Source organism: Lissotriton helveticus, chromosome 1_2 (genome assembly GCF_964261635.1).
Source record: "Lissotriton helveticus chromosome 1_2, aLisHel1.1, whole genome shotgun sequence".
In the NCBI taxonomy this organism is placed as follows: domain Eukaryota; kingdom Metazoa; phylum Chordata; class Amphibia; order Caudata; family Salamandridae; genus Lissotriton; species Lissotriton helveticus.
The window spans coordinates 151,670,634-151,691,206 of NC_136058.1; the positions used below are offsets into that span (position 1 = coordinate 151,670,634).

Here is a 20,573-nt window from a genome sequence, read left to right on the forward strand (position 1 = left end):
ATCAGTATTTGGAAGGGGCATGTATAGGGAGTCCCTTCCAAATCCGATTCCATATGATAAGTATTTTGTTTTAAGACCAAACTTCAGTCACAAAACATTAACATTTTACCAACTACACAAAGGCAGCGGTAACCGATTTGCAAACTTTGCATTACCAAAGGCATCCCTTCCCGTTTGTGAATGCTGATTTTTTTTTTTTTTTTTTGTAAAATTAAACTGATTTTTTTTTTTAAATGTAAGGATTAGGTAGTAATACAAGGGACACTGCTTACTCCTGTGGGGGAAAAAAATTCTGTTAAACTCTGTATTTTTTATTTTTTTTAAACATATCCTATTTTTCTTCAAGGAAACAAGTTGCATAAAAATAAGATTGCTCCATTTAAAAACAATCACAGACCCGATCACAAATTGTGACTGACTAAGATTCGTTTTTTTGTGAACATACCTCTTAGTACATTAGTCGGTTTGCCAAATACAAATGAATTCTGTAAAAGTCGGTGCGCAAATTATGAATCATTTACCATATGCATTTTTAGTACTCTAGGTCTAGGGTGAGTACATGTTAATTACAATGGGAGAGTATAATAGCACTACTGCATTTTATTAGCCCTTCCATCCTGAAGACATTAAAAGGAGGTGTGTGATGGCCGAAGATTGAAGTCTTGTTTTATTTCTGGTTATATTTCAGATTACTTTTGACTACTATCATCTATAACCTGGACTTTTCTTTGGAATGTGATCTATTAAAACCAAATATTTTGCTCCAGAGCAAACACAAACATAACCTTTAAGTTGGATGTGACTCCATGTTAATAGTGTCGGTCTTGTGTTCAATTTCAACACTTTACGAACAGTGATTGAGAGGAGAGTGGGAAGACAAATGGTACAGGTTGAAATAAGTGATTAAAAGAGAACCAGACAAACAAAGAAATGTTCCTCACCCAATAGACGCATATTATATTTACAACGTTTTATTATCACAAATATTTCCTGGACACCATCTGCCAAATAACATGTCAGAATTACTCATCTGTCCCAATATTAAATACTTAAGATTCATTTCCTGTGAACGAAGTGAATGCTGGAGTAAGAAGAAAGCTATAAATGACGATTTGTACAGAGTTGTGCTTTCTCCCCAGTAGCTACGATGTTTACATTGCGCCGTGTAAGTACATTGCCAAAAACTTCTTGAATGTGTCAGGTTGGTAACCAAATACACCAGAAGGCACCTAAGGAGAAAACCAAATCCGGTTAAAGGTTTGCATATAACATTAGATTGTTCTTTCTAAGCAGCACTGTCCCAATACTGGCATTATTTTAGTCCAGCAGTAGAAAAAAAGCATTCTTATATTAAAATCTTGATAATTAGGTCAGTTATCAAATTCATCTTTATTTGGGTACACAAAGTATCTACAAAAGTTAAGACATACGCAATAAAAATGCATAAAAGCATGCAATAAAACGTATACATAATTAAGACAGTTCTTAAAATATGTAATCAATTACCAAGCCATTCATTGAAATACGACCTCGGACAACAGTTCTCACAAAAACACTTGTATGAACGATTGACTCATCATCATTGAGCTGAAGCAGCCTAGTAAATTCTGCCCCAACGTCTTTAATATTGCACTTCTTTATCAGGGGGGAGCAAAAAGAGCTTTGTGTACATAGAATAAAAACCACAAAAGAATAGAACGTGCAATATGGATTGACCTGAGCTCCCATTACATAGGCAGGGCAAGGAGTCAAGGTTTGCTTAAACGTCTGAGGGGAAGCATAATAAATACTTGACAGTGCCAGCCCTAAACTGGAACAGTAAACTGCTTTAAGCTGTCTGTTCTAAGGTTCCAATATACCGCCACACTCGTCTTCCTAATCCCTGTGTCCTATCTTCAATCACTAAAAAATTGTATAGCGCAAGCTGTAACTGCTTAGGTCAGTCAATTGTGTATGGTAAGAAGGATGAGATAAAAGATGAAGGTTCCAATTAAAAAATAAAAAGATATGAAGTGAGAGGCTGGCTTAGTATATGAGCTCACTTGTGTAAGTGTAGCACCTTGCACTAATCCAGACAACCCTTATGGTGATTTTAGTGGTCTTAGGCTTCCTTAGAAAGCGAAGTGGTAGCTGTGGAGAGCAGCCTTCAGGCTTAGTCCAGAAGGAGGGTAAAGCAGCTTATATTACCAGTACTTAATGTTATGGTATAGGTTAAGTGAAGAAGAACCACACAGTGTAGTTATAAAAAGGATTATGTTACTTACCCAGTAGGCACCTGTTCTTGGCATGTAGAGCTGTATATTCACATGCATTGCATACTCCTGCCATCTAGTGTTGGGTCCGGATGTTTGCAAGTTGTTTTCCTTTGAAGAAGTCTTTCCAGTCACGAGGTAAGGGTACTCCTCCATTCAGTAATAGTGCTCATCGGTGTTGACCCCATTGTTAGATTGTTTTCCCACAAAAGGGTGCGAATGGAGTAAGTGAGTGTAGTAAAGAGATGTCCATGCATATGTAATGTAAATACTGAGAACTGCGACAACTACAGATGTCCAGGGAGAAGGGAGGCCGCATGTGAATCTACAGCTCTACATGTCAAGAACAGAGGCTAACTGTTAAGTAACATAATCCGTTTGAGGCATGTGGGCTGTAGATACACATGCTTTGCATAGACTATATAGCAGTATTCTCCCATAGCGGTGGCTAACCAGTAGATGTTGCAGTTGTCTGAAAAAGTGTCTTTAACACTGCTTGCCCTACATTGGCTTGTTGGTGTGCTAATACATCCACACAATAGTGTGTGGTAAATGGGTGTGGTGTAGACCATGTTGCTGCTTTACATATGTCAGCTATAGGAATGTTACCTAAAACGGACATAGATGCCCCTACTTTGCGAGTGGAATGCGCTCTAGGGCGTATACATAAAGTTCTTTTAGCTTTTTTATAGAGAACACAGGTAACAACTCATTGGATAAGATGAAAAGCAAAAACTACTTTAGGGATGAATTTTGGGTTGGTGCGAAGAACTACCCTATCTTTATGAAGCTGAAAGAAGGGTTCTTCTAAGGTTAATGGCTGAATCTCACCAACTCTCCTTAATGAAGTGAATGCAATGAGGAAGGCAACCTTCCATGAAAGGAACTGGTAATGACAATTGTGTAATCGTTCAAAGGGTGGACCCATGAGTCTTGTAAGTACAATACTGAGATTCCATACTGGTGTTGGAGGTATCCTAGGTGGTATTACTCTTTTTAAGCCTTCCATAAAGGCTTTAATGACAGGGACTTTGAACAAAGATAAATGCTGTCTGTTCTGCAAATATGCAGCTACTGCTGCAAGGTGCAATTGAATAGATGTGTAAACTAAATTAGATTGCTGTAGGTGCAGAAGGAAACAAAATGTTTTGAAGAGAAGCATCCAGAGGATTAATCTTGTTATTATAACAATAAATAACACATAGTTTCCATTTTGCTACATAACAAGCTCTAGTAGCAGGCGGTCTTGGTTCTTTTTGAATAGTCATACCGTGCGGTTGCAAATTTAAATATCCAAACTCTATGACTTCAGCAGTCAAATCGCTAAGTTGAGCTCCTTGGGATTTGGGTGCCGGATTTCTCCACAGTTCGGAGTGAGAAGGCTGGAATTGAGGTGCAGCTTTTGATGTAGAACTATTGAGTGTTCTAAAAGTGTGGTGTACCATGGTTGATGGGCCCATGTGGGAGCTATCAAAATCAGTGTGAGCGATGTTCGCCTGACCTTTTGAACCGGCAACGGAATGAGTGGGATTGGCGGAACAGTGTAGGCAAGTATCTTAGATCAATGTATGCACAGGGCTTTGCCTTTGAACAAGGGTGTGGGAACCTGGAGGCAAAGTTTGGGCATTTTGAGTTGTCCACTGTGGTGAACAGATCTATTTGTGGGAATCCCAATTTTTGAAAGTATGGAAGGAGAAATTGTGGGTGAAGTTCCCACTTGTGTATTTGCTGCCTCCCTCTGCTGAGGAGGTTGGCAATTTGACTAATGGCCCAGCTCCAGATGATCTGAGGGAGGCATGAAAGCTGGAGAGAGTGTGTCCTTCCTTGTTTTTGTACATAGTACAGGACTGTCATGTTGTCTGTGCGGACTAGGACAACTTAGTGTATGAGATGAGACTTAAAAGCGGAGTGCTAGAAATACTGCTAGAAGCTCTAGATAGTTGATGTGGAGAAGTTTGTGCTTATTGTCCCTGAGACCCTGAATTGTGTAATTGTGGAGATGGGCACCCCAACCTGTGGAGATGCGTCTGCTGTTAGCACAATCTGTGGAACAGGGTCTATGAAGGGCCGCCCTTTTAAAAAGTTTTGTGGGTTCCACCACTGCAGAAAGAGATGGGTGCGGCTGTCTACCAACACTAGATCTGTTAATTGAACTTCACCTGGCGCCCGTCTGAGCAGGAGGATGTAGAAATAAAACCCCCGGGTACGAATTAGGAAAACAAATAACCTCGGGATCGGGAAATTTCCTGCTTTGGAGTCAGTGTTCTGCATGCTACATGGTTCAAGATTTCCTCGCAACAGCAGGCGGTAATTATGTTATGCGTACTGTATTAATGCACGTTCTGCAACATAACTGCGTGTGGGTCAACGCTGCTCCCTTCACACAACGGCGTGATAGGGTTCGAGTGTTGCCCGGATCCTGGTTTCAAAGACGGCTCGCGCTAGGAGGATTGGGGAAGAGTGGAAAAGTGAAAGCGCGCCATGCGTGTGCTGTGTTCACGCGGGGACAGGAGATGTGCATGCGTACGGAGTTCACATCTCCTGTCCGTAGGCGTGCACATCTCCTGTCTCCCTTCGGCTGAGTAACCGGCGACTATAGGTCTCGCCAAGGCGAGCAGCACATGCCTGTGTTGCTAGGCGAGACCTAAAAATGGGTAGTGTTAAGACACAGTCTGACCAACAGTTACTTATGTTGTAAATATTTCACCCATTGGAGACACTATTCAGTGCCAAGAGAGGTTCTAAATTTGGGCATGAGCTACAACGGTGGACAAACCAGTTTTTTTCCATCCTTTCCTCTGCACATTTATCTAAGAAGGCTTTTGCCAGAGGTTTATAGAAACTGATCCTGAAGGTGGTACGGTTTAAAAACAGCTCATCTAGGTCCAACCAGTTACAAATCTTAGATATACATGACAGCCAAGGTATTTTAGATCTCTTTTAAAGTTTCAGGCAATCAGTTAGGACTGTACGATTTAATGTGGTCTCCTCCGTCGACCATATCCTTAGCCATAAAAGAAGGGGCTGCAGTCTCACAAGGTGGCTTGTATACCCAAGCCTTATTTCCAGATGACATATATTTACTAGTGGACTTAGGTAGAGCAAGCAGTCCTTTTATGAATCCATTTCCTACTTTCTCCAACCCAAGTTGATCACAGATGCCACAAACACCAGCACCATAAATTGCACCGGGGCAACATGGCCTTATAGATTTTCAATAGCTCTTTTATGCGTTGCCGCTCAGTCTAGTTGCAAAACTTAAGACTGCTTTAGTACTCTTGGCTAGTGCAGCTGCTCTGCCGACTTTCAACATACTCCGGGTCTACCTGTCATCAAACAATACACCCAAATAGGGATCCGATGGAACTTTACTAATCTTGGTCCCAGTAACAAAGAAATCCCTGTAGTCCCTGGCATGACGGCCGAAAAACATAACGTGTTTTGGACTGGTTAACTAGGCTATACATAAAAGCTAAGCTATACATAAAAATAAAAAATTGGTCCAGCAATTACTGCAGTCCATTAGCTGTTCTTGCCATCAAGACAGTATCGTCAGTGTAGGCCAAAGACAGTATGCTACGCCTGCCTACCACTGCACAGTCAGTGTTGGAATCCAACAAGTGCCTCACTAAATCACCTCTGGCGCACACCACGTTCAAGTCTAAAAGTTTCTGTAGTTTCCCCGGCTGGGCCATATGTCACACTGGCAGGGACTTCCACGTCAAGCTCCTTTAAGAAGTCTATGATAGTGGACTCAACTCCAATCTCAGCCATTATTATAAAGTGCTCCGACCTATTGACTGAGTCAAAGGCCAAGCTCAAGTCCATGTAAGCTACGTAGAGTCTGCCCCCGAGGCCAATGAAGGAGTAGTTGCTGTCCTGTAACTCCAGTTCTGTAGTAGGGGTATCTCTGTTATAGTCATAATCTAGTGAATAGTCCCGCCCATGTGCGAGGACCCCGGCAATCAAAAATAATCTCTTAAATTGTCAGAAAATTGCAGAACTGCAAGACACTTAAGAGAGAATTTAAAGACAAATAATGCAGCCTATATCCACAGGCTACACTGTCCAGTACTTCAACTAGAAATTCCACCAAAAATCCACAAACAGCAAAGCCTGTCCAGATTTCCCTTGCTTTAACAGCAAAAAACCCTCTGGAATGATAGAGAGGAAGGTATGGACAGACAAGCCCCATAGGCTGCCATTATGTGGCTCAAATAGGATACTGTGCCTTTAAGAGAACTTTCCAGAACTTCTCCCAGTATCCCAGAATGCACAGCAGGTCCCTCTTACTTTCAGTTCTTTTTGAAGGCGTAACACACGCCAGACCTGTAGCATTCCTTTCATGAACATCTCTCTCCACCGGGGAGGGCGCTTATGACTAGAACAGAGATACCCCTACTACAGAACTGGAGTTACAGGACAGAAACTACTCCTTCTGTAGTAGGGGATCTCTGTGTATAGTCATAATCTAGTGAATAGAATGGCAAGCCCATCCCCACACCAAAGTGGCGGTGGAGAAATAGAGTACAACACCACTACTGTGCGAACAGATTTCGCAGCGAAGCCTGCCCAACCTGAGCGTCTGCCCTGGCATCAGTGTCCAGGCAGTAATGCTTAGCAAAGGTATGGATCGACTTCCAAGTGGCCGCCTTGCAGATTTCTGCAATTGGAACATTACGGAGCAGAGCTGTCGTGGCAGCTTTGCCCCTGGTGGAATGAGCCTTAGGCTTACCCCCTAAGGTCTTATTAGCTTTTTGGTAACACAATTGTATGCAGGACACAACCCACCTAGAGACAGACTGCTTAGAGGTCGCAAGACCCGTCCTGACCGATCCATAATTGATAAACAATTGGTCTGACCTACGAATATCCTTGGTTTTATCCAGATAAGATTTCAACACCCTCCTAACATCCAGGGAATGCAACGACCTTTCCGCTGGAGATGAAGGATTCTGAAAAAACGTAGGCAAAGTTATGGTCTGGTTGACATGAAAATCAGAAATAACCTTGGGAAGAAATTTAGGGTGAGTACGCATAACAACCTTAGCAGCATGAAATACAGTATAAGGTTCTTGGCAACACAACGCCTGAATTTCACTCACCCTGCGGGCCGATGTAATGGCCACGAGGAACCCCGCCTTCCAGGACAGGTGCTGCAACGAAGCCTTATGAATAGGTTCAAAAGGCTCCTTCATCAATCTGGACAGCACCACATTAAATTCCCACGAAGGCTAAGGAAGCCTGACAGGAGGGAACACTTTCTTCAAGCCTTCCAGAAAATCTTTAATCACAGGGATCAGGAAAAAGGAAGTCTGTGAAGAGCATTTCCTGTAGGCAGTCAATGCAGCGAGATGAACCTTAATGGAATGGACATTAAGGCCAGACTGCGCCAACTGTAGAAGATCAGGAAGGATGACATCTTCCTTACATGTCGTCGGATCATAGTTCTTGGACTTGCACCAGATACAAAATCTCTTCCATTGTACGCATAAGGTCCTAGTGGAAGGTCTCTTAGACTCCTTCAGTATGTCCATACAATCTGCAGGGAGATTCAAATGGCCATATTGCACTATCTCAGGAGCCATGCCGCCAAACTCAAGGACGAGAGGTTGGGGTGCAACATCTGCCCCCCGAACTTCGTGAGAAGGTCCGGCCTGCACGGCAGCCGCAAGTGAGGAAGGAGAGACCGGTGAAGCAGGTCCGTGAACCACCACTGTCTGGGCCATTCCGGGGCAATTCGTATCATCCGCGCCCTGGACTGGGACAGCTTGATGAGAACCGTCGGAATCAGGGGAATGGGTGGAAAAGCGTACAGAAAGCTGTTCGACCAGTTGATCCATAACGCATTCCCCAGGGTCCCCAGCTGGTAGTACCTGGAGGCGAAGTCTCGGCATTTGCTGTTTTCGGCGGTGGCGAACAGATCTACGTCTGGAGTCCCCCTCTTGTAACGGTCTCATGTGCAGTCGTGCATGAGGCGTTAGGAAGATACACGAGGCCATCGATCCCAGTAGAGAAGACACCGTCCTCACTGTTGTAGATGGAGTGGTCATAAGAGCCTGAGCCTTCCGAAGCAGTGATAATCATCGCTCCCCCGAAGGAGACACGCTTGCTGACAGCGTATTGATGGAGGCTCCCGAGTACTGTATGCACTGGACTGGAGTCGAGACCGACTTGGACATGTTGATGTGCAACCCCAGCTTGTTCAGTAGAACGCACGTCTTCTGGAAGTGAGCTTGCGCTTCCGAGAAGGAAAAGGCCTTGATCAACCAATCGTCCAGGTACGGGTAGACAAACACCTTGTTCTTTCTTAGGTGCGCCGCTACCACCGCCATGCACTTTGAGAATGTTCTCGGCGCAGACTTCAGTCCGAATGGCAGTACTGTGTATTGATAATGATTGGCGCCGACTTGGAATCGCAGGAACTTCCTGTGTTTGCGTGCAATGGGCGCATGGAAGTATGCATCTTGAAGGTCTATGGCACACAGCCAGTCTCCCCGTTGCAGCTGAGGATAAATCTGATGCAACGACAGCATGCGAACCTTTTCTCTGCGAATCCACTTGTTTGCTTGTCGCAAATCCAGAATGGGCCTGAACTCGTTCTTGTCCTTTTTTCGAACCAGAAAGAACCGGGAGTACAGACCTCTTCCTCTTTGAGACCGAGGTACGTCTTCTATCGCCCTTTTCCTTAACAGGATATCTGCCTCCGCCTGGAGCTCGTGCAGCTGAAACTGCGAGCTGACCGGCGGGATTGATGGAGGCGGGCTGGTGAACCGAAGACTGTATCCATTGCAAACAATATTCAGCACCCACTTGTCCTGAGTAATTTTTCTCCACTCTGACAGAAAAAATGGAATGCTTCCCCCCCACCTGAGTGGGTAACAGTTGCGGGGGAAGTAAGCGCTCAGGGCCTAGACCCGGCCTGGCCTTTAGTCGCTGTTGTCGACTGATGGCCGCCTCTACCTCTCTGGCGCTTCTGGAATGGTCTTCTGAACTGCTGCTATTGTTGTTGCTGCTGCTGTTGTCCTGAAGACTGGCCACGCCCTCTGCCTTGGCCACCGAACCGCCGTTGGAACGGGCGGTACGACTTCTTGGTCTCCTTGGGTTTTTCCAAACCCACCGCCGTGAGTGTTTCGGCCTCCGCCTTCATGCGGGCCATTTCATCATCCGCGTGTTTTCCAAATAGGGTTTCGCCAGAGAATGGTAGATTGGCAACCCTTTGTTGTGCGTCCGGGTTTAGTGACGTGAGGCGGAGCCAGACGTGTCTTCGCTGGTTAATCCCATGGCAGAAACCATGCGCCGCCAGCAGGGAAGAGTCGGCTGCAGCACTGATGACCTGATTTGCCACCCACATCCCCTCATTCAACACCTCTTGGAAGTCGTCTCGCTTGTCACGCGGCAGATGTTCCACAAACTGTTGTAGGGATTCCCAGAGGGCTCGGACATACCGTCCCAACAAAGCCGTGGCACTAGCGGCCTTCATGGAAGTCGCTGACGTCCCACAAACTTTTCTCCCAGACGAATCCAACCACCTAGATTCCTTATCTGGCGGAACTGTGGAGGATGGAGTGGTGGCATGCTGTTTACGAGCCGCCGTCACAATCACCGAATCTGGAGGGGGCTCCACCCTTAGAAAGGCCGGATCCGAGTCCGGAGCCCGGTATTTTTTCTGCAGTCTCGAGGGTGCTGCCTTAGTCAACGCTGGGGTGAGAAAAAGGTCCATTGCCGGTTCTTCCAGGCCCAGCACCAGTGGCAGTAACGGCCGAGACAAATGCTTCTGGTGCAGCGTCTCGAAGATGACCGATGTCTTGGGCGTGGGCACCGTCAAAGCAATGCCCAATTTCGCTGCACCTCGTAACAGTACGTCCTGGAAAGACACCAGATCATCAATTGGTGAAACCCTCGTTTCTGGCGAATCCGACAAGGTCGGAGAATAGCCTCTGGTCCCTGAAGACCTTGTTCGGGAACGAGACCTGTGCCTCCTGTGGCGCCGTCTTGACCGTGTGGATGACCTGTTGCGCGATCGGTCCCTTCTCCTGGAACGGGAGCGCGATCGGTCCCTCCTCCTGGAACAGGAGCGTGATCTCCCAGTACGTGGGCGCTCCACCGGTTTCCGTGGAGGCGTCTTCCGTGGCCTATCCTGGGGTTTAGGTTTTGGAGTCCCCTTAGGCGGTGTCGGAAGCGGAGGCAGTGACACTGATCTCGGTGGTTGGACAGGAGGTACCTCCGGCCGAGGAGCGGGCCCATGAGTTGGGACCGGTGGCGGAGGTTGCCCCGCAGGAGGAAGTGGAGGCAGCGGCAGATTGGTGGGAGGAGCCTCCTTAGGTAGAGGAGGAGGAGTGGTAGGCCGAGGTGGTGTATAGACCACCGAGTATACCGAGCCTGGCGACTTCTTCGGGGGAGGAGACTGCGACCCAGACCCTCCAGAATGTGAGCGACGCCTCCCGTGTCCTTCCCCAGATCCAGCGCGACTTTTTGTGCCAGAATCCCTTCTGTGCCGCTTAGGGGAGGCGGAAATCCTCGGGGACGCCGATCTCTTTCTGCTCGACGTCGAGCGTCGTTTTTCAGGCGTCGAACGTCGACCCCGGCGTCGAACGCCGTCTACGCCGAGTGCTTCTTCCTCGACGTCGACCGTCGCCACCTCGACGACGAACGGTCAGATCTCGACGACGAGCGTCGACTTTTCCTCCGCGTCGACCGTTTTCTCGCGGTCCTCGACGCTGAGGATCCCCTCGACGGCGACCGTCTGCTCGACGGCGACCGGCGGTGTCGCTTCGACGGCGAGCGCCGGTCCTTCTTCGATGTCGATGCCTCGACGCCGACGAAGATGCCGTCGGCGGTGACTTCGACGGCGGCCTACCCATGCCTCTCGACGTCGACCGTCCACGCTGTCTCGACCCGGAGCCTCGGGGAAAAGGGGAACACACCGTCGTCATCCCTCTCGACGTCGCCGTCGATGCAATCGACGTCGACGGAGAGCGGGATCTTTTGCTGGGCTTCCTGCCTCTGGGGAGCCCTCCAGAGGCCTCAGCAGGGGCAGAGGGAGCCTTCCCAGCCTGCCCAGACCCACCTGCAGACTGCAGTCGCCTCTCTTCCAGGCCTTGAAGCCTAATCTTCAGCCTGTCCCTCAGGGTCCTTGTAGAAAAGGTCTGGCAGATGTCACAATCTTCAGGGACATGTGCTTCAGGGAGGCAGAGTATGCAGACGTCGTGTGGATCAGTCTTGGCCTTCTTCCTGCCACATGCTGGGCACTTGTCGGAGAGAGCAGGCATTTTTAGAGCCCTAAAAAGCCTGAACAAATACACAGAAGTGAAGGGAAACACCAAGTACACAACTGAAACACTTTTAAAGCTAAAAGTGCACAAAAATCCAATAAACCCTTGAAAAAGGGAGAGCTCAATGCACCAGGTTCCTGTTAGCAGGAGCCGGAAAAAAGAACTGAAAGTAAGAGGGACCTGCTGTGCATTCTGGGAGAAGTTCTGGAAAGTTCTCTTAAAGGCACAGTATCCTATTTGAGCCACATAATGGCAGCTAATGGGGCTTGTCTGTCCATACCTTCCTCTCTATCATTCCAGAGGGTCTTTTGCTGTTAAAGCAAGGAAATCTGGACAAGCTTTGCTGTTTGTGGATTTTTGGTGGAATTTCTAGTTGAAGAACTGGACAGTGTAGCCTGTGGATATAGGCTGCATTATTTGTCTTTAAATTCTCTCTTAAGTGTCTTGCAGTTCTGCAATTTTCTGACAACTTAAGAGATTATTTTTGATTGCCGGGGTCCTCGCACATGGGCGGGACTATTCACTAGATTATGACTATACACAGAGATCTCCTACTACAGAATACTTGTTTATTAGCATATACGAGTTGAGACATTGCTCTACAGTCCCCAAGCTACCAAGATACCCAAACTAGAGGTCAGAGAGGACGTTGTTGACATTTGCCCGGGTTTGCAGACTGTACAGTAGGACCCTGCCCATTCCCTTAGCTGTTATGTATTAACAAAATTGTCTGATAGCACTTCGTGTCGTTTTTACATCCTTTTTAGGTGGAGCCTAGCGGCAGCGCGCATTCGATTCTCGCTCTGCAAGGCATGCTGTAATAGAGTATGCAGTGTAAGCCGCGCCCACTCCCCACCCATATTTTTAATTGGCTTGTGTCATTGTCCTTCATACACGCTGGCTTCTGATTCATTATGAGGCTTGTTAGTCCCTCCTGCTCACCATTTGTTACCGCCCATAAGGACTGGATCTTTTACTTAGTTGGTTACACGGTATGCTTTTTATAGTGGGTGAGCACTATTTTCTTTATTGACACTAATGGGGACAATGGGGGCTGCTTTTTTGTTGTATTTGCATGCTGAGCGCAGCACCGGCTTCAGGGACACCGCACTCTTTCTTTCTTTTTACTTTTACAATGCCAATAGGTTAAAAACGTGCAATTGTGAGACCTATTGCATTGTAAATGGTGTGCGTCTCTCTCGATGAGCCCAGTTCATTCTGGAACATTTTGCACGCTGGATGTGTGCACAGCTTGACAGTAGTGGAGTGCCAAAGGGGCCATGTTCTGTGAGTTTGGAAGTACTACTGCTACAAGAAGGTGTCTCGAAACAGAGCAAAATGAGGTAGAAATTCTATGTGAACAGTTGGTGCTATTGAAAACTGCCCCGGGGCAAGGACACGGGATCACATCGGAACTCTCTGCTTTTGGGCACTCCGTACCAACTAGTGCGTGTTTGCTGAGGTACACCGGTGTGCACGAGCGAAGGCGGCTGCACATCTTCAGTTCTATAGGACGCCAGGCTGCACATCATGTGGGGGGAAACGCCAGCGTAGCCACTTTCATGTAGACCGCACCGAGGCTGTGTTTGGAACTTCAGTTTCTTCACTTCCCGTTCCAGGTCTGCTCCGAAGCAGAAGTCGTTTTCCACGTGAAAATGTGCACCTTTGATACTGGCAGGATGGTAAACGTTCACTGCTATTTCTTGCATAAAGCTGTCATTATATGAGATTATTTGGGTTTTTGTGATGAAAGATTTTTGTTGTTTTTTTGTCTTTATTAAAGGCAGACACAATGTGATGTAGCGTTCCGTTGGCTAGAATTTATTTTTAAGAGCAGGACACCAGGGAAGCAAGAGCAGTCGGGTGTGAATGCTAGTACTGTGCGAGTGGGCACACTTAGACCAGTGGTTTAGGGGTGTTATTGCTGTGAGCTGAGCACAGGTGGGCGGCTAGGTGGTGTGAATGGAAGCACTTAAGGACATACTGTGCGAGCAGGTAGACATCCACCAGGAGTCAAGGAGTGTGAATACCAGCCCTGTACAAGATCAGAGGCTGATAGGTGGCACTGCCAGCACTCTATGTGCATGCTTTAGTGAGGTGCACTAAGGCCACTGGCCAGCCAAAGAGGTGTGTAAGTGGCGATACAGTGTGAGCTAGGAACACTTAAACCCTCAGCTAAGGGTTGTAAACTGGTGCTGCACTAGCCGGCTCACACAAACCAGTAGGAAAAGTATGTGAATCCTAGTAGTGAACATATTGGTACACTTGTGCAACAGCTGAGAGCTGTGCATTCTTGTACTGTGTAAACTAATTGGCGCAGCGAGCAAAAAAATGATGGATTTAACCCAGATCTGTGACAAGGAGGGTGAATGTTTGGTTTGTTTAGCATTCCGTTCATCATCTGTTCTTTTTGCATTTGTACTGTATTACCTGGCACACCTAGACGCAGGTTAAGATGTGAATGTTAGTGTGAATGCTAGCACCATAGAGGCGCACAATTAAATCAGCAACTAAGGGTTGTGAATGCTTATACAGTACAAGCTGTCACACTTGGATCCTGATCAAGGGTGTGAATGCTGGCACTGATCCTATAGCCTTGAAACAAGCCAACGCTCTTTTTTTTTTTTTAAAGCATATGTGCCATGGGCGTGAAATAACTTTCCTGAGCATGCGCATCGTGTGTGTCTGCATTCACAGATTTCCTGTATAGGCTGGTTCTGGTTTAGTGAGTGCCTGACGTTTTTGACTGCCTTTTCCCCTGGTCGTGTCTAGCATCGCCAGAGCTCTTTTGTTCCTTAAGAGCAAGAGTCGCTCTTGTTCTCTCGAACCCTCGTACCTACCACAAGCACCTTGGCAGTGGCGGCTGGTGACATTTGAAAGTGGCGGGCGTAGCGCGCGTGCCCGAAACACACCCCCCCCCGCCCCCATGGAGGATCCGCCACAAACCAGGCAGCACCTCCAGAAATACAAGTGTCCCTCTTCTCCTGAACATGTGCAGAGCCTTGTCACAACACCATAAAACTATTTCCCGCGATTAAGAGAGCTGAGAGCACCCAAACCCTCAGGACTTGAGACCTTCCTTGCTTTATAACATTTGCGCCTCTCCTTCCCGCATAATATTTTAGCGAAGCCTTCCAAGCCCTCAGACTATCCTAAACTACATTGATTTTCCATGAATGGCACGTGTATTATTCATGAGGGAAACCCAATGTATCATAACCATAAGTGCATTTATCGCTTTTTTTTCGTTATTATGCTATTCGTTCGCCCTACCTGGAAACACGACTCAAGGCGGTCCAAAATGTCTGATCTCGGCTCTGAGAATGATCTAGAACACGCCTCGGGGGAGGGGGGCCCTATAACTTACAACTGGAAATATTTGAGCATCAAGACTCCTCTTAATTGTGGAATTTAAACGGATTAGTCACTGGACAATGTGGATAAATATAAATGGCGACCAGTCTTGTGACCTGTCCTACCGTTCAGGTCCGCAGCCCTTTGCTTGCACTGGCCTTGTGCACTGCTCTGGACCAGCACTCACTGTACAAAGATCTTATGAGCTTATAACTAACGGCACACAGAAAATCATTCTGGCCCGTAGGAGTGACAAGTAAAATAGGACTGATGAAAAAAAAAAAGGTAAAAGGAGACAGAACTAGAAAGGGATATAAAGGGAGAGAATTTAAGGATCAAGTAGTGGAAGAAATATAGAAGCATGTATAAATAAAATAAAAGTCAAACTTATCTTCTTCCCGCCTTCAAGTTCCGAGTCCGAGACTCCACCAGACCTCCGACTCCCGCCGACGCCGTCCTGTTCTTTTGAATTCCGTGCTCGTCGCCACCAGTGCAGGAAGGCTGCAGGCAGCCTCTCTCCCCTCCACCACAGCACAGCGCTGTGATTGGTTCGGCCGGCTGCCCTACATACGTCATTTCTTTCTGTATGCTGCAGCATACAGAGAGCAGGGAGAGTGGGAGGGGTTACTCGAGGGCAGGGGGGAGCGGCTTGCCCACTGTTCTTAATACAGTTAATACTGTCTGTTTGGACAGCCTCTCAGGCTGCCCAAACAGGCAGTATTAACAACAGTGGGGAAAGCCACTCCCCCCTGCCCTCGAGTAACCCCCTCCCACTCTCTCAAGCAAGAACTTCTGCTTTCTCGCCGTGCGAGAAGCCAGAAACAAATGGTAGTTCTCTACTATTTGTTTCTGCCTTCTCGCACGGTGAGAAAGCAGTGGGGGGGCACCCAAACGCTCCCATGGAGGATCCGCCACTGCACCTTGGGGACATGCCAGGCCTGCCAGTGGCCCCCCAAGTGACTTCCCTTTCTGCAGCAGGGAATCTCCGCGATTTCCTTTTCTGTTTAAGCCATATGCTATCTTCTCCTGCAGTCCCACTCGGTAACAAATGCTTGCTTCCTTGTTGGTCCCTCTCCTTTTAATTTTAAAGGAAGGACCTATACCACAGCAGCACACCTGACCGAGACTTAGAGCCTCTTTAAACTGCACTCCTCACTGGTATATTTTAAAATGCTGCTTCTAAACTTTCAACTAACCAGAACGAATATATATGCAAATTTGCGTTCGCTAAACATATGCTCAGCATACTTTACAAACTGCAGTATTAATAGTTGTACATATTGTACCTAGGTGGTTTCTGAACGCAATCATGTTACAGCTTCAAGAATGAGAATACCTGGATCTTAATATGTAATTACGCTCTCTAGCATTAGTGCTGCAATACCTTTAAATTATACGTTTTGTGTAGCTTCTTATTTTGTTTTGAGACCGTGCATCTTGAGGCACAAATGAATGCTAGTGCCATCTTTGCATCTATTTGGACACTTAAACGCTGATCAAAAGTTAGATGGAATATGGATTGGTGTTTACAACACGTGGAAAATACCATAATCACATAACTCTTCGTTTCAATCCTGGAGAAAACTTTTTTTTTGCCCAAGGATCGGAATGTAACTTTACACTTTTAAGGAGAGCATGAGTGTAAGACTTGATAGCGATCCACTTGCATTGGGGGTCTGGGAATGTATCTCTGTTCAGCTTGGCGCGAGATGTTATATCACATACTTACCTTCACCACCATACTATGTCTTCCATCATTAGGAGTCCCATTTCACATAGCAATATAAATTACACCCTTGCTGCATAATAATTTGCTCAGAAAAGTTTGGTAAAAATTCTCCATTCTGCCCTAAATATTGGTCTAAATCTTGAGAAAACGGTTTATTTTTGCAATGTATTGTACACGAACAAAATAACGTTAGAATTGGCTTGAAATCCAGTATATGTCAATGTCTATTGGTCTGGTTTTACCGACCACATCCGAGTTTCTGTGTTTACACTCCGGTTGCTCTGTCACATCCTGGCTAGTATCAGAAGGCAGAGAACTGTATTGTTTCTAATTGTTCAGTTTAGGTCTCTTTCAACCACAACTTTATTGTTTTGCAAGGCGCATATAAAACATATTTAAAAAAATACATACTTCTCCTCGCTCGCTTCCTTTGGGCTGCACTCTGGTCTGTAGAAGCAGTCACCATAGCTTCTGACCTGCAGTTCTCCAAGTGACTTCCATGTGGTACAAAGGCACTGGAGGGGCAATTACCTCATATGCTTTCTTTTCTTCTTTCTGCCTTTTCTGATACGTTGCTTCTCCAGAATCATGAGCTATGTCAACTTCCTTGTTCACATGAGCTGTACTTAAATGTAATGTTTTATCCCAGTGCACAAAGAGAGAGGCTGGCTCACCTGAGCAGGTTAATTGTAACCCAGGTTAGCAGGAGTAAATCAGGGATATAATGTACGCTTCACCAGCAGCAACATGTGATGGTGCTTGCTCCCAAGGACCTAGGTGAATGTGGTCCTAACTCCTTTGTTGCTTTCATTTACCTTTTCTAGTCTGAGGTTTGGACGAGTAAGTCCGGAACATAATGCACGCTTCATCAACATCAAGATGTTACTGTGGTTGCTCCCAAGAACCTGGGCAGATGTGGTCATAACTCCCTTGTTCTTTCCCTCTAACCTTTTGTATACCCATGTTAGCATGAGTAAGTCATGGATATATGCATGTTTCACCAACAGCAGGATGTGACGGTGTTTGCTCCCAAGGACCTAGCAGATGTGGTCGTAACTCCTTTGTTGTTTCCGTTTACCCTTTTGTAGACCAAGGTTAGCAGGAGTAAGTCATGGATACAACGCATGCAACACCAACATTAATACGTGACAGTGCGTTCTTCCAAGGACCTGGGCGGATGTGGTTATAACTCTTTTGCTGTTTTCGTTGACCCATTTCCTTACTGTGTCCACGCCACTTCCCTGGGCTTTGTCCATGTAATTTCTCATCACTGTTTGCCAAAACAGTCTGGTGTCCTTTAACTTGCTATCCTCAACCAAGTCATGATAGGCTTCCTCTTTCAATAACCGTTTCCTGGCCAATAGTGCGGCTTTAATACCTCTTCTACAGGAGCAAACCTTTTCAAAATATTGTGATATTTCTTCAAGTGACTTCAGGAGGAGGTTGTGGGCTCTAGTACAGGTGGTGTGGAACCTCTTGGTTCATCTAATACAACTAGTCTTAGGGCGGACGGTGAGCATTTTGTGTGATACCCCACCCATTTCAAAACGATCTATGGTTTCAGAACCCCTGCCCTTGTTCTCCTCCAAGCATGAAATCGCTATATGAAGCAGTGATCAGATTTGCAAGAAAAAGGCCCTTATCTACTTTGCTTCTAATAAGAGAGTGATTGTGAGTTGGGGCAAAGGATAGCGGTAGTGGAGAAGGGTGGACTAGCACATGCCTTTTCCCATTTGCCGCACCACTTATTGTGACCGAGATCAGCCTCTGGTCACTCAAGAGGGAACCTCATATCTGAGAAGCAGTATTCTTAAGTTATGTGAGAGCAAGATAAAATCAATAAAACTAAAACGACCATGCCCCACAAACGTAGGTGTACTAACTAGACCACTGTTGGAGGATTCGAAAGCGAATATCAGATTGTGCTTCATTAAGAGCAAATTAAGTGCCTCCCCTAAGTGAGTGTGGCAGGAATGTGTGATGGACTTTCCGTCACTGACCGGTAAGCCACAAGATTTTGGTGGAGCTGTGCAGAGTTTACCAATGAAGTTCCCATACAGAAAATTGCACAGCTGCCCTCCAGATTGGTGAAGCTAAGCTCTAAATCATCCTGCAAAAGATTCACAATAACGGAGTTATAGGCATCAAACACATTGTTATAAAAGATGATGACTAATAGTACATGTTCAATGTCACATTTCAAGAGGATGAGCTGGTAGTTGGGCAAAACCAAACTAGTCCAAATCACTTAGCTCCTGGTATTTGCAGCTGTGGAATAGGTTGCAAACCCATCAATAAGGGCAGCTTCTAGCAACCAAGTTTCTTGCAAACACAAGACTGCATGTGGTTTGATAAAATTAAGCCACTATGGGTCCTGCAGATTTGCACTCAAACCAGCGACATTCCAAAAAGCAAAACCAGCATCAACATTTGCATTAGGATCGGAATTGCTTAGTTGCATGGATCCCTCCCAGTGTTAGGGGCGAGTTAGATGGTCCTGTTTGACAAGAAAACACTTCTCCGCTTGCTCCATGACCCTCAGAGGACTTTAAAACTCGATGTACCCTTCAGTCAGTCCAGTTAATCATGCCCCGACAATGGGGATAATCTATTCTAGGTTGTCACAGTTTTAACAACAGCATGACACGGATGCCTAGAAGTGTCCGCAGGACTGTAAAAATTGCCAGGGGGAAGAATTTCAATGACTGAATATATGTGTGCACTGTAGTTAAACCTGCCCAAAATATACTCAGCAATTGCCATATTCCTGAAGTTACCCATAATACAATTGTTGCCATCCGGTTTCAGTAAATTGCCCACCCAGGCCACCCTTCGTACATGTTTGATCTTATTGTGTAGTTCACACAGCCCTGCTGCCTTTGAGTTTAAACAATGCACAAACTTATTCAACAGCTGCCCATTGTTTCCTGGGGTCCCTGGCTTCAGTGAGGGAGAGGGGGCAGGGAGGGAAGGAGGAGGGACATCTTTTAGGATCAACACATAGGGGGTAGCCTCAGGTGGTAACTGAAGAGGCTGGTTGCCTAGTTGGAGTAATGTTAATCGCTGGGCCTCTCTTTTGCCATACATGTTAAGCATGTTAAGCTACCAGGCACCAACTTCCCGCTCCCCTCAGCACGATTGCTTTCCAGAGCCAGCGAGGAGTGTTGTGTATTTTTAAGTGTCTGTGAAGTGGCTCCCGGGGGTAAAAGAGTGTCTCTGATCTATAACTGGGCCCGGATCTGCACTTCCGTCCTTACATCTTTAGGCAGCAGAGGATCATTGCGATCGTTACTCCAAAAACAGGCCTCTAGGCTGTTCAGCCTGCTCAAAACCATAGTTACGAAGTTCCCCAATCTCACTTCCAAGTGGTCAATTTTACTAGCCAGGTCCATAATCAGGTTCCCAAGACCCGTTTCTTGCATAGGGCCCCTTCAAGTGGCAGGGACACATCATGACCAGTTTTCCCCTTTCTGCGATGAGATCGCTTTTTCTTTGCTTGTTGCAATGAACAGTGTGATCTGGACTGGGTTTGTCCAACAGGAAAATCTAGTGCAGAGTCTGATATGATTACTTCTTCGCGAGAGTTCACTACACATGGACTGCAGGTTTTGCAACATGCATACCCCAGAGCAGTGTTTGGGATACAACATACATTAGCCGAGGTATTAGGGTAAGCACCACTTACTTCTCAGCTGCCGATCTCCTTGCGGAGCACATCTGCTTTTCAACAGTATCTAACTCTTCTTCAAGGCCTCCCATAGCCTTTGTCAAGTATGATACAATGGTACCTGCCCGGGGATTTTCCCTAGCAGAAGTTGACTTTCTCTTTACCATAGTGGAGCAGAACAAGCCGCTCAAGTATGCTAACCAAAGTCAAGCACATATATCATTTGAAAAGAATGGAAAGGTAAAGTGTGGGTAATAAACTCACAATATACAGTTGCAAGAGGTTAGCACTCAGAT

General features: G+C 46.3%; 1 protein-coding gene across 1 annotated transcript in view; it reads right to left on the bottom strand.

The window, feature by feature from the left end:
• Nucleotides 1-955: 955 nt before the first annotated feature.
• Nucleotides 956-20,573, bottom strand: part of MRPL37 (mitochondrial ribosomal protein L37) — a 122,794-nt gene continuing 103,176 nt past the window's right edge. Inside the window, exon 7 of the mRNA XM_078670377.1 lies at nt 956-1,229. Within this exon, the coding sequence (XP_078526503.1) occupies nt 1,152-1,229 (78 nt within the window). The 3' untranslated portion in view covers nt 956-1,151. The remainder of the gene's footprint in view (nt 1,230-20,573) is intronic.